Source organism: Colias eurytheme, chromosome 9, assembly GCF_061535395.1.
Source record: "Colias eurytheme isolate Ceu_HAF_F1 chromosome 9, ilColEury1 Martin Lab GWU primary, whole genome shotgun sequence".
In the NCBI taxonomy this organism is placed as follows: domain Eukaryota; kingdom Metazoa; phylum Arthropoda; class Insecta; order Lepidoptera; family Pieridae; genus Colias; species Colias eurytheme.
The window spans coordinates 4876013-4897548 of record NC_142988.1 but is presented as its reverse complement, the minus strand read 5'-3'; the positions used below and the strand labels follow the sequence as shown (position 1 = coordinate 4897548).

The window sequence follows — 21536 nt, the reverse complement described above, 5'->3', positions numbered from 1 at the left end:
AAATGAATATTTTAACGTTTTACATATCCGATGAGTGGATTCGTTTTGCAACCCTTTTTTCCTTTTAAATCACTAATTTTAAGCGTTTAATATTTTATCAATTAATCTGTTTTTAGATAGGACCATGCGCTTTGAAATGTTTGAATGCAGTAAATCTCGTTTCGTTCGTGAAAGTCGATGTGAAATAATAAAATCTGATTCTCTTATTTCTTTTGTCTAATTGATTCCGATCCTTTGTGGTGGATCCGATGCGTACAGTCCGATTGAGTTGGCGCAATCAGAGGCTATAACTTCGCCTACAAAACGTAGCATACAAAACCTCTTGCACAACATTTTTTCATATGGATGAAAATATAAGGGTATTTTTTCATAAAAAGTATAAGAAATATAATAAGTAGGAATATTAAATTTTAAATCTTTAATTTAACTATGCAGTTTCGTATAAATACTTAATGTTTGTTATACACGTGAAGAAATAGTAAAATCAAGTGTAAGTATAATTTAAAAAATGTATATATTTGTGGGGAACGCTCCACCGTCTGCTAATTAAAGCCATCATGTAATGAATCTTAGCGGTGAGTCGGAAAATATTAGCTTTTTAACTTCGGATGGAAATGAAAGAAATCACTCGATGCAGTTTCATAAAATATATGTATTTTCAACATTTAATTTACCTGCTTATTTTAATTTTATGCACATACTCGTATAATTAATTAAGAATTTATTTTTTTATACTTGCAATTTTACTAATACTTATGAATGTATGTTTCGTTTAATTCTTCAAAAAACGACATACAAATATTTATTTTAGAAGACTATTTTATAAAAAGTAAATTTTTTATTAATATTGTAATACTTATCTTTGCATCTTACCTATTTCTATAAGAAACTTGACACAAACGAAAACAATAACGAACAAATAATACCACCCATCATCATAATAAGTAACGTGTATAAAACCAAATAAGCGCCACTGATTGGTACTTACGTGTACAATCAGGTCGTCCTTTCGTATCGACTTTTTCCACTTCGTTTATTACGCTCAGTTCGGGAATAGTTTTTGTTTCTGCCGTACTAATCAACGCCTGTACATAGCCATCCGAGTGAGATTTTCCATTCAGCGATTCTCAATAAAATGTTCCCCTATATTGTTGGTGCCGGTTTCAGTTACAGCATCCCCTAGTACTAAACGCAGATTGCGTCCCATCCCGAAGGGCGTTCTGTCTAAACTGTATTTGGGTCGATCTAAAAATACAATCGGAGCGTCTGTTCAATAACTGATTGCACTATGCAAATAACTTATCGATATCACCTATCGTTCTTTGCAGATGAAATATTCAAAGAGGAATTTGAATTTGTCAAACACGACCGGACTGCGCTAGCTCAGCTCGTCGGTAATCTGTAGTCCAATAATTACAATTGCGGCGATTTCAAGACCCTTCAGTTACAATTCCATTCATTCTTCAAATGATTCGGCGAGTGCGGTATGCGTTGCGAATATCGATTTACATACCACTGTATAATTCAAAGGTTGAATAATGTATCGCCTTTCATTAGCACATTGGGCAGCCGAACCGTATTTGCACATAAATTCAGTAACCAACCTTCCCAAGGCAGACGCACGTGCGAACGATTATCCATTTAGATGCCGAGTCTCCTGCTCCTCCTTGAAAACTTTATGAATAAGTATTTACACATGACTATATTTTACGTTTTATACACACCCAAGCCAAGTACAGCGCGATGCTATTTGCATAAGTCTATAAAAATCCCCGTTGCGTGTTCACGATAAGTTATTTTTAATATGTTAATTTTAGCTCCGTGGCGTAGAGTAAATAATTTAATATCCAATCACATCGTAATAACAATTTTATTATTATACAGGTAAAAGTGATTAGTAAACGTACACACATAATCACAAGGAATTATCTTTTGGGCATACAAGTACCTAGTAATAATCATAGAAACTTGAGGCAATCTACAATCTTAGTTCTAATCGGTAACAATACGATATTATGAGATTAGTTGCGTAGTAAGAAACCCTAAATTGCGATTCCAATTTCGCAGAGGATATATCTTTGTTATTAATGAATGGTTCCGATAATTACAAGCTTAACGCCACGTGCTACCTTTAAACTGGTTCATCTCAATCATTTTAATGCTGGATTAATTATAATTTAGTGCAGCCGAGCTCCTTTTGAATTATACAAGAAAAAACGCTCAAACATAAATAATTAAATGTTCTGAAAGATACGGCATGTTAAATTAAACGCTATTTTCTTCGCTAACATTCAATGAAAATTATGGAGGTATACCAAAATAATATACAAAGTTTTCAGGGCACGTAAATTAAAGAAGTGAACAGAGTAAAACTAAATGCCATTCATTTCTGTGACCTTTACAACTTTGAAGAAGTTATTTTATATTTAGATGCTTAGATAAACAATTTATCTAGTAATGTCAATTTAATTAAATTCATTTTACACAAGATATTTAAATTGAATAAAATTGTGTATTCTTTAAGTATAATAATAAATAATTGAATACTCTACAATATAGGTACGTATTTTTAAGATTGTAAATTTTATAAAGTTTAAACAACTTTTGAAAATGTTTTAATCCACATACGTTTATTATGTAATAACAGAGCTGTCACGATTTATTTTTCCGAAGTTTTAAATTTAATTCAACTCTTCACTTTTCTCACTTACCTACAGCAAATTAACATTTTTAAATACAATACCCGTTTAATGAGTGCAAAGAAAGCAATGTTGATCAACGAATTTACAATCGTTTTAGTCTTAATTGGATGGAACATTCTGGATGCAGTAAAATTGAGTGGAGATACGTCAAGCGTTAAGTTCACCTTAATTTACGAACTCCCATTTTGGTAATCATCAATAAATTGGACAGTTCAATGAATATATATGTCAATGAGCATACACACAATATACACACAGGGTTATAAGAAAATAGTTTTCTTGGAAAACGTTTCAAAGCCTTTCATCTTGAGAATAAACTCGGGAGGAAGATTGACAGGACGGTTCACAAAAAATATTATATATAAATCTGCTTATTATTAAGTTTTATCGAAAGAGTAGTAAAAGTGGAGTGCTGGCATTTCTCTGAAAACAATCGTTCGGATATAGCTTTTTTAAAAGTATCTAAAAAGTCTTTTGATATGCAAATAATAATTCCAGTAGATATTAAAATACATTTTATCAGTAACATAACTACCTATAAGCGCCCGATTACCGCAGGCAACCGCAACAATGCTTTGGAATTTCAACGACTTCAATTATTGAGTGTCTACAAAACCTTATGGGGTTCTCGAGGGGCTGGACTGACCATTCCGGTGATAATGCCGCATTCCACGCCAAAAGGGTATACCTACTACACTGTTTGCTGCGTTTACGTTTAATTCTTGTTAGATAAAATACCTATTGCTTAACTTGCTTGGAATTTGTAAATTAATCATGTGCTTTGATTAATTAGATTTAGCAATGGACATGTAATTTGTGTTATCGATTGATTTTAGGCCTACAAATTACAATATTAGCAGCATGTGTGGTCTAGCAGCATGTGTGGTCTACCTAGCGTCGCCATGGCAGGGCGAAAGATGCGGGTTCGAATCCTGCCATCTTCATTTTTCTATTCTATAAAATTTATAATATGCTATTTTGCTATAAAACTGAAAATTAAAATCAGCATTATCATTATAATGTGGTATTCTAGTGTCACAAGCGCATCGTCACTCCTTATACCTTTTGATCAGCATAAATCTCTCTAGCAAACTCGCATTACACAATTCGCAGAACAAAACCCCACACCGTATAGCGTATGAATAAAATAATATTCCGCTTGTCACGAAGACGCAAGCCTGTCACAGGACTGACGACTTGATGGTCGGTAACTGGAGTGCGAGGATCTAATCCAATTGAGGGCTTGCATAATTCGCACGAGCCTCGCATCGCATTGTTTAGTGCATTGAACTAATAGACGCTATTACCTTAACTGCCTCGCATCGCCGGGATTAGAAGGAATTATAACGGGGCCAGTTTTGCTTTATGGGAAATTATTTTGCACCACTATCCAGGATTGTAATTCCGATTTGATTGTAAATGTGCGTGGTGGAGATAAATGAGATACAGGCAATGGCACGTTCAATATACGTATACGGTATAGGTAATTGGAATGTAACTTACCTTAGATTTTATCTTTACCCTGATTACATTATTCGTTGCATCAAATATTAAGGGAAAGTGTGATTTCAAGTAAATTAGGTCACTTACACACGCGTCACGTTGTTTCTAATCACGCTCTTATCGCAATATCTAGCCATTCCAACGAAGAAACAAAGCCGCCTTTCAGGGTAAATAAAGACGAAGTAACAAAAGAAAAAACTAGAACCGTAGTGCGGTACATTATCACCCACACCAACATCGTATATGAGACCTTTAAGCATTAAAAGAAAATAAAACAGCTGCTTTTTTGTGAGAGTTTTCTTGAATTGATACTTTACGTTTTCAAAAGGCATAAGAAAAGATTATTTCAATGACTTCCTTTAATCCCATCTTGAAACACATTCAAAAAACTTGATTTTATTTCTCTTGAGTATGACCAATTATAAATACAACCGTAGGACCTTAATACAAAATATATTGAAATTTTGTATTGATATTTACAAAAGTTTCAGTGTAAAATCAATTATTTACAATCCCAGGCTTGCAGCGTTCTATGCTAAACAGGAGTTAGTCGCTCGAATTTTGTCGACTTTTTTATTTATGATTGACAGCACACGAGCGGTGCTCGGTCGCGCGTTGCCTGCCCACTGGACCGTGATCACTACTAAGAGACCAACCTATCTGTCGGTCTGCCCACATTGTCACACGTTGCATAATACAACAGCTCTCTGAATCCCGCTACATTCGTACGTAACATTTTTAAATCACCGAACTATTCATAAAAATCATCCTCTTGAAAAATACTGAACACAAAAGTACTGCCCTCCCATATGGCCACTCGTACACGTCTAATTACGGAAATACGCGCGCTTTCACTTGTGTCTAAATGTAGAAAGAAATGTGTGTTCATCTCGTTAAAACTTTCATCTACAAATATAAAATTCAATTCCTGAACGAGCGCAAAAAATCTTCTACCTTGTTTTTTGCGTTCATTCTGCATCAACCGACGTAGAATCCTAATTATCTTTCCCAGTTAAGCTTAAGTGAATTATTCCGGCCGCCCACTGTAGCGCACAAACAAAACGGCTCGGAGTTCACAACCTCAGTCGAAAATACTAAAACATTAAAGAGATTTCCTGGCACACGTATAATATTTGCTAAGCAGTGTGTACGCGGCGCTTAAGCCTGCTATCTTGGCGGAGGTAACAGAGCCACGCTTAGCCGGCTCAACTTTTAATAACGCCCGCAAAATCATCTAATTAATCTGATTACGGACGGACCCGCGCACTGACGCAACACTCGCCACTAATGCTCACTCCTGAGTATTAAACAAACTTATTTGTCCCATGCAGTGCCTTTCGGATTAGTCAAATGTGCCTTGGCTTTCCTTTAGATAAGGGTGAACTAAGCACAATCCCGGCCGCCTATCTGAGGTTTATCCTAATTAATATTCCAGCCTTTAGTGATTCATTCTCTTTAGAGTATTAATCATCTCGTTCTTTTTACGGAATGTACTTTTTTAATATCTTTGGATATTTTTTATATCTAACTTGTACCTAAAATATTATGCCAAAAATACAATTGCAATAACTATATTATCTTTGAGCCGCACAAAGTAAGTAAAACCGTATATAGAAAATGTGGCATTTTATTTGTATTCATGTGAGACCTCACATGAACGTAATTACATGGGTAAGTCAGCTTCGAGTCGCAGAGGATGAATGACTTCTGCCTCTAATGGAGATCTTATCTTTGCCTAAACGGAGTAAAGAGGCTCGCTTTAATAGTATAAACTATGTTATGTAGGAATTGGGGACTTATCTTGGCTACATAGAACAGCTGAGTCCAGGTCATAAATAAGGACCGGCTTTGATTTCTGAAGGTGACCCTCTTTATACGTTACTTTGGGTTTGAGGTCATGCGATCCCTTTTAATAGATTATACGGAAATCTTGCCTAATTCGCATAATGAACACGTGATTCGCTTTTATGTGCGTTTTATAGAGCTATGATACTATCAGCTCACCCGTTGATTGTAATAAAGTCATTAGAGATATTTTACTTCGTTTTGTTGACCTGAAAGAATTCCTAACAATTACCCGCTAATCCGTTTTCTTCAGAAATTAAATATTTAAGTCGGCAATTTGTGGCGCTTCCGTTTTGCGGCGTTAAGAGAGGACTATTCCTTGCGAGTAATTTTCGGAATTATATTATTACTTCGCCTTAGGATCCTGTAATAATTATCTCTGCTCTGCTTTAACAAGCACTTATTTAAAGCAGGAAATTAAGCCGTTACGTTAAATTGAGGTCGATAAAGCCAAAGTTTAATTGTAAATGTCAACAATTTCGTCTCATTGTTTAGGAAAACAGTACTTTCAAAAGATTTCGGGATAATATTTTAGATTGAGATATTTAGTTAGTATTGAAAATTATAGCAGCTTTAAAGTTTTCCCTATACTTTATCAAAAGTTACATCAAAATGTGGTATAAAATTTTAGTAGGATATTTGAAAAGCAGTGAAGACACTTTTATAAAGAAAGCAAAGCCTATTGGCAGAACGATTCGAGCGGTAAATAGGAAGGAGGTAGGATGCGAGCTCCAGATAGGCAGCCCAAGCGACGCGAATGCGACATTTCAATTTGAACATATATTATTCATGGTAATGCGTTAAAAGCAACGCCACACGGCGTGCTGCGAGCGAGGAGCGAGTAATCGCGTGGTACGTGCAAACTCTACAAACCTTATATATATATAACTATATATTCAATGTTGTGCTTTAAAATTGTCGTTTTGCGCCATTTGCAGCGACCGGCACGATGTGCTTCGTTTATAAAGTAACACTACTAAATGTGGGCTCCGTTTTTATTTATCGTACCATACACAAAATCGACGATTTTCACCTATCGCTGGAATTTCAGCTGAAAAACTATATGAAATCCATTGAAAGCGCGTTTCTAACAATATGCTCGTATTTTCATGTAATGAAATTGGTGCGAACTTTTTTGTAAGCGTGTTTGTTCAATAGCAATCATTTATATGTGTCAATTCAATCGCAACCGGTGACTCAAATACGTAGTTAAATTGAAACTCTGGAGAGTAAATCGGTGTAGCTTCAAACAAAGAAGTTTAAAACTGTATTGTTGTACGGCAACAATAGATTTCACTTAATTTATTTATCTTAATAAATATTTTGGCTTTTGGTTTGCTTTTGTCTCTTAAACGAGTTACTCTTTACACGGGTCTAGACAAATTTTTGGCCTAAATAATAAAATCAGATTTTTCTTGAAAGAGAATATAATAATAGAGCATATTATAAAATGTAGAGATTTATAATTTTATTACATTCACTAAAGATTTCATACGATGGACGTGCAATTTGTCATAATATGATAGCTTATGATATCCAGCTGGCTACAAGCCATTAATTATATACCCCAGCGAAAGCAGGGCGGGCCCGATCATTACTATCGGTAGCATAAAGATGAAAGATAGCCACGGGTCGCTCATAAAAACAAATACTCTATTTTTAAACGTATTCATCTTAATACGAAAATAAAACGCGATACCCTCACAAACAAACTTATTTACCTTTTTATGATACCGAAGTAGATAATAATTCATTATATTTACTTACATTTTGTGGTCCATTTTCCTCGTAAGGGTCGAATTCGAGTTGTGGGCACATCTATTATTCATCGCTGAAGACACGGGCACGAAATTTGTTTAAGTGCGTTGTGATCCAACCAATCTCCCCATTTTTATTTCATCACAATAAATGGATTACACGATTCAAATCTCTATCGATAGTTTTATTTTGTTTTTAGTTCCGATGCTGATAGTATATTCACTTATCACTACTAAGTAGTTTAGACTACTTTATATAATTTAGTTATTTTGAGTAAAAAACGCAGCAAACAAGATTGGAAAATAGTGTCAATGTTTGCAATTAACGCATAGAACAATAAGGGATAAATCATTGAATAAAAAGAGTTAAGGACATTAGAAACGATAATGCTAATCCTTTAAAATGTGGTGTTTGATCAGCAAGCGTGCGTGCGTATGCATCGCTCCGGCTTATACCACGAATAAACTGAGCCGATGCCGGTTACATGTTATGCCTACTAATTGCGCGGAATAATACTAGATTAAAGCTGATTAACTATTTTGGTACATAACATACAGAATGGTCTTTATATCATAAACTTATTGATAATGATGATTCAAGTTACTTGAATAAACTATATGCTGTTTTTGGTATTACAAAAAAAATGTTTTATTGTTACATAAATTATTGAGGACACATCATGCTTTTTGGAACTTTATACTTAGAATAATTCGAAAATCAGTCAGAAATTGTATACCGTAAAACGCTAGAAAGTAGTAGAAATAAAAGGCCTCTGAAATCCGTTATCAGATAGAAAAAGGTCGCACCTGAGTCCACTACCATTTTCGGTAGCCCAGGACATAAATTGCAAATAAAAGTAATTGTTGAAAGTTCCGTATGAGCGAACGAGGTCTAAGCTTGAATTTGTGTCGAATTACCTGCCACTAGTTTTAAGACTTGTCATTTATCAGCCGACGGTCCGATAGGCCGAAGGTCGGAATGGAAGGGATAATGGACTCCGTCGTTATTTTAAGATTGAAGCGATATATTACCGAGATAAATTTAATTGCAAATAAAAAGAAAATTACGTTCTTTGAATAAGATGTTTTACGTTTTTTAGTATTATTGTATTGCTGAAATGTGTGTTGTATTGACGCCAAAAATAGAACTTGCTTATTTGATTTTTCAAAAATCCGAGAAGGAAAATGAACCGAGCTGATAACATTTAATTGAATGAATAAAGTATTTTACTCCCTAATAACATTCATATTAGCTTCAATAACATAATACGAAATCCAATAGGCTTTATTCCATACATCACACGGGTTTATTGAAAATAAGTCCGTATAATAAAAACATTACGCAAAATGTTTGGTTGGTTTCGTGCGTATATTAGAGGATCGCACAAAAAGGAGGGTTTTGATTGACGCCAGCAATCGGCTTAATGTAACCTCCGGGCAAGTTTTGCGTACAGCCTACTGGTTAAATTCAGAGGTCGACGTAAAGCGACGCCATCGCTCACACGTCACGCAGCAGTAGAATTCATATTTGTCTTAGAAGTTGATGCGTACAATAAAAATTCGCTCTACCACGTAGCTATGACCGCGGTTCGCGTTACATGTTATATTCTTGGATCGTTTACGAAATTACACTACTTTTTTAAAGGGTTGTGATCTGTTAAGCCTGCGACATAATATATTTTTCTTAGTTTTGACATGTAACGTAATGTTGCTCTATGAATTATGTTTCAGTCTGAGTAAGTTTAAGATAAAACCAAATTGTTTAGGCTGCTCAATTCTTCGAGTTTATTTGTAATCAACATAATATTATATAGATTGTGATCGATTTAAATAATAAACACGAGCTATATTATAATAATGTAATCAACATAAACTGCCCTATAAACTTTATCCTTTTTCTGTACATTTTTACTACTTAATAAACATGTATTTCCTTTCCAATTCATACATGAATGTATTTTTAGTTTGATTAAATGCTTAAGCAAAGTTCTATTCGGTGTGTGGTTTATATTCGTTCAAGTTTACGTGACTAGAAATAGTAAAATCGGATGATGATGTTGATAATGTGCGCTGTAATGGGCCATTGGCAATAAAACCTTATAGGTAAGCGATGGATTAAATAGAATTAGGTCAGGGCAAGGCCCACACCTTGTAACAATGTTTCGGAACTCCTGGACGCCTGTATGATAATTTTTATACGCACTTTCGCGACTTATATCAAATGTATTTTGTTCGCTGGAGTGCGTGTACTATGGTATTAAAACTTAAAAATATTCACATCCACGATAATAGCTTTATAAATTGTTCCATTTGTCGTATTTTACAATAATAATAATCACTTGTTGAATCTGTAAAAAATATAGAATTCCAGTTATTCATTAACCGCTTTCAATTGAATGAATTCGTTCATGAAAAGCAATTTATGTGCCATTATAAAACTATATTCAACTACTTGCGAAATGATAACGGTTAAATCATTTGTTTTTTGTTGATACTCATAACCATTTACGGTTATTTCACTATGAATACAAGGAACAGTAATATTATTTCACAGTTTTTGATACGATTGAATATGACTGGACTTTAAAATGTGTGAAGTCAGTATAACATGTGTGCTATAAAAGTACAGAACAAACTCAGTTTCGAATAGATTCGTTGACCATTATTCCGAACAAATTTCACTTGTGAAACGTACAATACGTGCAGTACCACACAATGGCTAACAATCACTTATTTATACGCCTCTTTTCTCCCAACTATATAACATTGTTAGGGATAATCCGAAAAGTTCGATACACCGCACTTCCTTCCTCAAAGATACCGTTGACGAAACTTCTGGACGAAAACTTGGCGACCACAGTCCGAGTTTCACGTAGATAATTTGCATAATAGAATACGGTAGGTCTATTTGCTATCGGGGTCATCCAAACTTCTGTGGATTAGTGCTTTCACGGCCCTTATCGGGTTCTGAACGAATTTCGGGCTGCTTACGATGGCGATGTCATTATGGATATCCGATTTATATGCAGATTGGAAGTGAAGTGGAGGAGCGGGGATTCACCGCTACCGCCGCCCTTGCAAGATGCACCGTAATACAATCTTGAAGCTTCATTTTGTGACCGATTTGATAGACTGATTCGTGGTAAAGGATGATATCACAGCGGTATATCGTGTTGCATGGAAACGTCTAAATTAATTGGTGGGAATTAATTTAAATAGGCACGCACGCTATTTCAGTCAAATTAAACGATAGCGATAACGAGGCGTTTCCAGTCAGCGGACAAATGACAATTCTTCCTTTCTAACTTCCTTATTTTAAAGGAAATTTTCAAGTATACTATAATTAGCTTAATGTAATTAAAGAATAATATAAGAGCATAAGTTTAATTCATTAATTCTTCACTTTTGTCGTCGAGATCTCTCAACTTTTCCTCTCCCAACGATGAAGACAGAGCCTCTATTGTAAGGTTTAACAATTTCCCCGCCCGGTTGCATTTCACAGAATATTAATAAAATATCACAATGGATGTCAACTCTATTCAAGATAAGTGGTCAAGATGAAGCGCGTCAGTAGCAAAATTCACGAAATCAAATGACGAATGAATTATGTCAAACTGAAAAACTTTGTAAACTCCACTCCAAAATAATACAACTGACTACTCACGCCTTTCAGTTTCGAGTACATTTATATCTTGAAAAGGGTCATTAAAATATCGAGTAAAAGGGTAAACTCCATCTTTATTTAATCAAATAAATGCGAGCGAAAAAACAATAAAACATTCAGATTCGCGCATTTCATCGATTATAACGTCGCGTAAATCCTCTTGATTGTACAATGTACAATATGATATAAAAAGATGTTCGTATTAAATAGTAGCTTAATTACAGATGGTTCGTTGAATAATTTAGGGTCTTAATCGACCCGTATTTATTACTTGATGTGAACGAGCGAGCAGCCAGATATATTACCTGAAACAATTAACACCTGAGCCAATACAATGGAATACAGCTTACATTCGAGAGAAATTCATTTATTAATGACGTCTGTTGAGAACTGGTTATCTGCAATGATTTATAGTGCATATAATATTTGCACAAAAGAATTATTAAGGCGATGAATGATATTTATTAATAAAACTGTGAATAAACTTTTAACACGTTGTACATATAATATGCTTTCCAACAAATATAAAAAGTTAAATCGATGCATAAGCTTAGAGTCGGAAAAATATGCCATCTTGTTTCATACAATGAGGGATGAGATGAAGAAAATTACTTTCTTAACTGGATTATTCCTAACATTTTCCAACTCTTCTTAAAATACGCTCGTCGGATAAGCGTAAAGCATTTGCATGTTTTTTAAAAACCAACTGTCAAATCCAAGTTGTTTTTGTTCGACCATTTTTACGAAACTTTGAGGGGAAAAGTATAATGAAAAAGCCAACACATCATTCATTTTTCACCAGCGCTGTCTATTATGAATTGCAGTTTTTAAAAAGTTGGTAATTAAACATCGGGCCGCAGTTCAGGTCAGTCCTAACTTTTAAGTGATATAAAGTTGATAAAAATGCTAATCATTGTCGCTATTTCGTTATTTTCAAAATTAACATTTCACAAACATAATTTTTCAAATATACACTTTAATAGATAGCTTCATTTTTCAAATACTAGATTTATAATGGTTGTTCGGCTTATATTATTGTTCAATACTTTGTTTATCTTTCCGAAAACAAGGAAATATTTCGTTTACATTGCAATACTGGAAAGATAAAGTACAAAGAAATAGATGACAAACGTAAACAGATTATTGCGACTTTTTTATTTGATCATGAAGACACAAAAGATAAAAACTGAACAAAAGCAATAATATTATCCTTTCGATAACTTATTCACTTTGTATCAATATAGTACAATAGTACATCGGATCGGTATTATAATATATTGCGAACTTTTTCTCATACACAATATTCCTTTGATACTAGAACCTATTCAATAGAGGATGTACTACAATGAATGTACCTGAAGTGTTTCATACTCCAATAATGATTTGAAATCATCTTTTAATTTTCTTTTGTGGGTTTCTGCCATTGTACTAATCCCCATCTATTCAATTGTAGTGGAATATGAGCGAAAATCTGACATTGAATTGATTTTGGATATACGAAAATTGTATGCTTGTGTAATAAGGGCAAATGTCAGAAGTAAACCGAATAACTTTATCTGTAGGTATATTTAAGTGTAGAGAATGTCTTGAACATTTAAATTCGTCTTGTAATAAAAATAACTAGACAAATATTTTGCTAGAAAATGAATTGACTTGATTTCAAATTCCCATCTTTGGAATAACTCAGTTTTTCTTTCCATTCGGAAACTAATATAAACTTTAAAATAACACCCCTAATTTACAAAACTAATAATGCTCTATCCAAAGTAGATTTAAAGTTGTCTTTCGTTTAAAGACCCTATCCGCAACTCAATTCTAAAGGGAATCATTTCTCCCTTCGACGGCTCCTATTTGTACTGAAGCACAGGTTAATAAGTAATGAAGCGGATTCTGAGTTTTGTTTGTTAAAGTGATTATTCAAATACGTAAAACGTTTTCGGCTTTGCCTAAACTTCTTTCATATTTTATTCATCGATCCTTCACGGTTCGAGACATCCGTAATTGTTGATAAGATTCTGTTGAAGGTTTTTAAGTGCGCAGTTTCTTAGTATGGTTATAAACTTTATTAGTACGATTAATTGGGAAAATTTCTAGATGTAAAAAGTTTTATCACGGGAGTTGTTGTTATGTGCAACTTTTTAATTAACCGTTTTATTTTTTACTATTGCTTAGTTTGTAATTTTCTTTCTTACACTGTAACAAGGTGATCTATTTTATACCTGCAAAGCATTGCTTTTTGTAGCTAATAAATAATGTTAAACAAGAAGTTGTATCGCCATCAATAAATCATGTCTAAAAGTAAAAATAGAACATTTTAATAAAATCAGAACAGACTCATTTGAGATACATAATGATCCTAAAGCAATCCAATCTCTTCATTATTTATTCCGTCGTCGTATAAACTTATCTATAAAAACAGAAGCGCAAATTATCCCGGAATTCACTCCTCAGGGAATCATTACGTAAATACGACAAAATTGTTGAGAATCTGTCTCCAGAAGGGGTGTTATTTATTGAGGGCAAGGGCGGAGTGTATCCGAGTGGCTCTATTAGCTCAACTAATATTTTGTTCTTCCAGTTAATTGTTATGTCGTCTTTAATACCAGGTGGCTTGTCCCATTAGGCCGCCGCGGGCGAGTTAATGCCGGCACGAAACTTGAGAAGCAACGAACTTCCACCCGCGGAAATATTTAAACAAATTAAAACTTTTTCTTTATACCATTTCCCGAAGAGTCTCCTCATTCTGATTCGTTTTTATTGAGTTTTCCCACTTTCAACGTACTCGTCGAGAGTAGAGGGCTTAATTCGATTTGCCTGTATAATGTTGTGTGTCCACGCGTATCCGTCGGCCGAAATCTTGTTTGAATGTTATTTACTTGTTATTCCACATTGTGGTTTTTGCGTGATTTACATTCGATACAAAATGTTTGTCGTGTTCATGCAAAATAAACTGTATTATTGTACTATAGTACAATATTTGATTCTATAGGAATACTGATTCTATGTAAAGGTCATTTCATAAAAATCACAAAAACATTTTAATGTTATAACTAAATCAGAACAATAAAATTATCAATTTCTAAATCAATTAAAACATAATCCGTAAAACAACAGCATAATTCCGCTGGCGATCGAGCGAATAATCCTTAACCTATTTAGAATTGGGATTCTCCGGCATACTGTAAACCAAAACATTCCAGAAAGTTCTTCAAATTAAACGCAAGAGTCATTGTTGGGAACAGTTGGTATTTGATGGACAAGAAGTTGACCATTACGAACCAACTGTTTTGCAACTACCGAAGTAACTGCTTGTGGTCAAACTGGGTAAACATTGCACTGTTCTACAGTTATAGTCTATAGCTGACAGCTTTAATTTAGTTTCCCTCTAATAATCAATCGATTTTAGCTCAAATCTATAATGACGCGATCTCTTGTTCTCAAAGATAAAATGCCCCTTAATTTCTCAAACAAAACTACTTTGTAGGACTTAATTTAAGCAATTGAGTAGGTAATTAATTTAGCTCAAAATAGACCTGCGGCTAAAATTTCAAACAAAAGCATTCACATTTATGTAATACTTATGAAAGCAATTTAAAATAAAAGTTTTTACACGTTTCAATATTTAAAATTCAATATAAGTTGTAATTTAATTATTTATGCATTAGATACATTTCAATAATTCAAAGGTCTATCGTCATCTTATCTCTTTCGATAATTCTAATCGGTACTTTGCCGCCTCCTCATTAAAATGAGTTTAGATTCTAAAATAAATAAAAAAATACGACTTTAAGATTTAAATTAAAAAACTCTCTAACTAGATAATCAAAGCTCTTGTATATTTTATAACTTCAATTCACTTCATCTTAAGTGTTTCATTTCGACCTACTTATTTCCATTCATTATTATTGATAGCGCTATTTCTCGCGTTGAAAATTTATTTGTTAAAAAGCAAAATAAAAGAAAATAATGACACAAACATTTTAATCAAGAACTCGATGAAATTTTATTGTGCAAATGAATAAAATTTTCTTCGTGAATTAATGATAAACCTATATAAATTTTAATGATATATTTAATAGATTCATTCATTCACAACTGTATATACGATGTATATTGTATATGCGTTCGAACACGATATTGTCGCTGTTTCTATAAAAATCTACTGCTAGATCTAATGGCGCAGCACTCTGTATATCAAATGCCAATTGCCAAGCGATTTCTCGTATGCATCATCTACGAAATGCTTGCATATTGATTATATTTTATCGTGCCCCCGAGACTCAACCGCCTATCCCATTAATTGTGCAGTCTCTAAGCACACGCACACACGCGCCTACGAATCAATGCGTCGTACACACAAAGAACGCACACAAACATACAATTTGTTCACATATTAGACTCCGACAAATGCTGCTGCACGAATGATATCGGTAGGTTTTGATGGATTGCGGTACAGAATGTGATATTCGTAATTCATCGCTTGTGTACTCGCAATTTCTATTTACTGTTGCATGAAACCCCTTTTTTAGACGCGGAACAAATAAATCGATTTTTGCATGTCAATGATTAATAACGTCGGGTTATGTCGGTAGTTTATTTTGATTCTGTTGTAGGCAACTCTACTTTGTTATAGAATAATTTTTATGCATTTAGACCAAAATATAATACACAAGAAACTACAAATGTGAAACAAATTCAATAAATCGTTTATAAGTTTAAGTTTAGTTTAAGGATATAAACAATAAAATAGGTATTTGAAATAACTATCACTTAATAATATCCTTATAATTATATTGAGTATAATAATCAGGTGCGTTCTATTCTTATACATTATTTAATTGAACAAACTCAATTTCCAGCTTTCATAATGCTTAGTCAGCTCTAAGCCCTAAACCGAAATGTAATTTCACCAGAAAAGACTAGAATAGGCATAAAACAGAAAACGACTGGTCTGGAAAACACAGGGATAATTATTATGAAGCGACATAAAAAGTATCAGAATGTATAAAATCTCTAGAAGCGTCACAAATCTCGTAAACGACAAAGGAACGGTGAAAAATTTAAGGTTTAGTAGGAGCTCTTAAATGCGTACCTACATCGCAAATTAATGCGACAGCTACCTCTGGGGACGTGGCGGGAATCTCCCCTTAAATAAAATGCTTAATAATAGAGCCGGCTGCTTAGTAGAAATGAGAAGACATTAGAGAAAATTGTAACAAGTGTGACTTTATTGATACTGCTCCTTGGGTATTCCTTACCTTAAACTGTACCCCGGCGTAATCACTTTTCGTATTACACCATGTTTTCATTACAATTCCCGTTTATCTCAGGTAATTTCGAAGAAAACATTGCACGAATTACGAATGATTAATGATAAACTGGGCCGATTTCCCTACCTTAATTATACAATATTTATGTACGTGGGCTGTTGTACTTATGTCAAAATTGGAGAAACCTACACGAGGGTTCACGCATTGTCCGAATATTAAAGGCCGAATTAGACTGGTCACGCAGCGATATGTTCATAAACGTCCCTATTAAGGCACAACTTGTTAAGGTCCATTTCAACTTACGTGACTCAAATTGTGACTCCGAAGTTGACTTTTCACTGGCACTGAGGGATGGACCGGTTCACTTTACGTCATACAATATCAGACACATCGAGCACAAATAATAAATTACAGACCACTTAAACTTAGGTCCTCAACTTACGCTATAAACGAAACTTAAACAGGGACACAAGATATAAGATTAAATATAAAACGAGAAAAGTACTCGAGTTATGAAGTTAAGAAGAAACAGATTGTTTAAAAGGGAATCCAGTCTACAATACAATTTCTTCCTTGTTATTTTTAAATAAAATATTATGTTGTTAGAAAGATGCTATTCAAGTTATGTAAGGGGACAATAGTAATGACAGTGAATTTATACTTTGCCTTTGTCATAAAATAGCTTCTTTATGCAATTTTTAATTAAATAAAAAGATTGTAAATATCTTCTTGTTTTGTTTTACTGTTAATTTAAAATGTCTGCACTGAATATCATTTTCAATAACGGCATGTTGTGTGAAATGTGAGAATATCTAGTTTCTACGATTTAGCTTTGAAATACATACCTAATTGTGTCGGCAAATTTAGTTTGAGATTTGAAAACAAATCAACGTTTAATTAGCAAATTGCTATCCATTTCAATCAAGATATTTATTGGTACAAATTTGCCAATATTACGATTTATTTCGACTTGTATCAAAAGATTTTAGCTGCTGAAAGCGATACTTAAGTATTTATAGAAATACAAGAAAGAAATCAATTTATGTGATTGATTTCTCTATTTGATTGAAGTATTTCGCTTTCGATTTTAAGTATGTTTTCTGAGAAATAATAATTTATAATACTTAACTGAACACTAATTTTATTCAAAGTCTAAAATTTTCCCAGCGTGTTGTAATACGTATTACATCACGAGACTATAAACATACACTAATACGGACATAAAGTAAACGAGCCCAAGGAGGTCTAACTCAATTTCATCAAATGTTGCGGAAAATTTTTCGTTCGCCGCAAAAAGGGTTGTCAGTACGCGCGTAAATAAAAGCTTAGCATTCCCGCGCAAACAAATCACCACTAAACAAACGCGTCTACAGGTAAGAATAATTGAGGGAAAGGTCACCTGTTACGGGTATTCGACATCGATCATCGGGGGTGTGTCGAGGTCCGCGAGTAATGTCGCCCTTGGGGGTAAACAGCGACTGCGAGACAAAACCCTGGAGGCCACCTGTCAAACGAAGTATGCCCACTTTTTACAAACACTTGTTTTAACGCGAACAATTTGGTCCTGCGGGCGCCTTACGCAAAACTGAATGTTTAATACGCGTATATACGTCGTGAATATTGCAATGCAATTCGGATTTTTTTGCAGCCGGAGAGTTTTAAAGCGTACGAACGCGGCCAAATTTTATACGTTCGTGTTAGATGAGTGGTGACAGCGCATCTGCTCGCGTGTATTGTTCGTGTCCTAACCGCCGACTTTCCATTTATTTCTCTATGAATACGTTATTACCTGCTCGCCCCCGCTTATCAAAGTTTATTTCCAGCGTGTGGTTTACTCTGTACGGTGCTTATTCGTTATTACAGCACCGGAGTGTTTTATTGCCTGGGCGGGGCGCAAATCGTGCACGACAAACACGTTTTTCACTATTTCAACGTAATCATGCAAGATTTTAATTTTGTTTATCATTTGTTTCAGATTGAAGACGCAATGCTCATGTTCGACAAACAGACCAACAGGCACAGAGGTAAGTCATACATTTTTTTAAGTACAGTGTCGCCGAACACGGATGCCTGGACAGTGGACACGTCTGCATCATTTATAATGATAATAAAATAAAAATATAAATAGCTGCAACTTATATTACAGAATTTATAAACATTAATTCATCATACGAGCTTGAAAACACGACATTAAAATACGGATCCACGAGTTATTTCTATTATTACAGTACATTTTAATAAACAAGTCTCTCAAACCCGACGATATGCAAACCCCATCTAAATTAGCATGTCGCAGGGGAAACAAAATATTGTTTCATGCACGTCTCGCCTCATTACATCGGTTTGTCGTATCGTCGGATAAATACACGTAAACCCGCGTAGAATATTGCAGCAAAAATACCCGCCAGCTAATGTAAATATATTTCTAGATGACTAATTTATTTCACAGGTAAGATGAAAACGTGCACAGGGAAACCATTTTTAAATTGCACAAATTACCTTTTTTATGCACAAAATAAAAGCATTCTTCAATATCGCCATTATCAAACGAGAACGGAAAATGTTAAGTTTATGAACTACTGCCATTTATTCAATTTTGTAGAGGACTTCAAGATATTCTTATTGACATAAAAATGTATATAGAAGAGCTTTTGTATCCGAGAGTCTCATTATTCTTGCAAATAACCTTTGAGCCCTTCTTGAAAGAACTTGCTATATAGATAGGTCACAGATTATCTACGTTCTCTTTGGGCCTCATTTATGAACATTTAGTATTTTTTTTTCTTTTATCTGTACCTTCAGTTCACATACACAATTATTTTTTATTTGTACATCACATCTGCGTGTAAAATATTTTAATTAAGTAAATTAACTGAGATAACATAAATTATTTCGGTTACAAGGACCATTTGAACATGAGCTTACAAATAAAGTGTGCGTCTAAGCACGGGGACTTATATAATCAGATGTTTTGATTATCCTCACAACGCGTAAGATTTTAATTAAAATCCACCAAAATCCACGAAATCGTATCAAGGACGACCATCTTTTGTTGTTAACAAAGGTTCCCTTGAAGCGGTTACAACAAAATGCAATGTTAAATTTACTTTTGTAATTCTCATTACACAAAAACAGGTTGACCCAAATATTTAGGCTCTGTGGAATATCGTTGCGTCGTCATTTATGCAAGTTCGCAAAAACGAATCCTCTCTCAGCCAGAAACAAGCAAAAATCAGCGTTAAAGTAATACTACAAGAGATAAAATGTCTTGTTCAAAGCTAACGGTCTTTTAACATCCACGCCCTTTGCGTGTCATTTGGATGATATTTGCGGTCCCCTCCACTTTGTAATTAGAAAAAATGTGAAAGGAACTAAGAAAAATTCGATAGCTAAATCTAAAATATCAGCTTACGTTTGCAGAATTATTTTCGATCGGCTTATCTATATTGATAAATGAAATCATGATATGAATCACAAGTAACCCGTTTAATGTAGGCCCGTAATGTCCTCTATAGCGACGTCAGTTATTATCCCCTGAACGTAATCAGTTGGGTCGGGCCATTTTGGTAAGTAATGTAAAAATATCCGCTGTTTATTTGTATCAAACTCGGGCAAAAGGCAACCCAAACGCGTATTCATATACTGAATATGAATGCAAACTGCCCCAGCGAACGGCCGGAATGGCGAAAATCAAATTAGGTATGGCGTGAATACTTCACGGCGACGTTGGAAAAAAAATTGAAATCAAATATTCATTGACTTTCAACCGGATAAGCCGGCCCGCTGCCATTTCAATACATTTTATTATCTATTTTTCGCTACGAGGGCCCGGTCGCTTCGACCCCATAAGACGACGATTTCTGTCCATTTGAATTATTAATTCCGAAAATCAAATCATATAGACGAGGCGATTCACCCAAATTCGTTTAGCGTTTTCGTTCTTATTTCTTTATAGGTTTCATATTCATACTATCCTGAATTTATGTTTTATGTAAATAATGTTGGCTTAGTGTGCTTTGACAAAAATAACCCTCTATATTTTACACCGGCTCATAACTTATTTAACTTTGTTTTGGCTTTTGTTTTGTTTTATTCGCTCCCAAATCTGTAGATTTTTACCGATAAATCACGTGTTGAATGGAAGCTTCATTTAAAAGGCGATTTTTATGTAAAGCTGTTGAATCTGTAAAAATGTGAAACCTTTTACCCTTTTACTACATTAAATATGCGCGAATAATGCTTTTAATAGCACCCTTTATTTTATTTACGGTCGTGACCAGTGAAAAAATATAATAAAAGGTGTCCCCTCCCGACTGGTTCCCTTAACAAAAAATAATTTATTGAAGTATGATGATGACTGCGAAATTATTCAATTAATTTCTGGTCAATGCAACAAATGTCTAAAACATATAGATCCATAAAATATACAGCAGTTACTAAAATAAATTAAATTTGAACCGAATTTGAACAGATAACATTTATAATATAAATTTAAATACATTGGCGAGGGTGGAAAATTTCATGAAAGCAACTAGCGTAAAACTATTGCTACCGAGGCGCACGCAATGTAATAATCAAACTTTCCGTTCCGTCGTAGGATTGACATTCAAAACGTAACTGGGGCTTGAAGCAAATGCCATTACGAAAGGTAAAACGACACGTGAGACACAAGTTCATAAATATTAAAGAAAAAAAAAACTAGTGGAACCAATCTCAGTGGGGCGGATTCCATTTGGCCGGGCGAGGTACGCGACGCCATAGGGACGTATTTCTAGCAGTGCGTGCCTCTCTACCG

At 34.3% G+C, this 21536-nt stretch overlaps 1 protein-coding gene across 4 annotated transcripts in view; it reads left to right on the top strand.

The window, feature by feature from the left end:
* Rbp6 (RNA-binding protein 6) overlaps positions 1-21536 on the top strand; it is a 387192-nt gene that overhangs the window by 274393 nt on the left and 91263 nt on the right. For all 4 annotated transcript variants that reach the window (XM_090105937.1, XM_090105934.1, XM_090105935.1 and 1 more), the window contains one exon: positions 18717-18765. In XM_090105937.1, coding sequence (XP_089962063.1) covers positions 18717-18765 — 49 coding nt within the window. The remainder of the gene's footprint in view (positions 1-18716; positions 18766-21536) is intronic.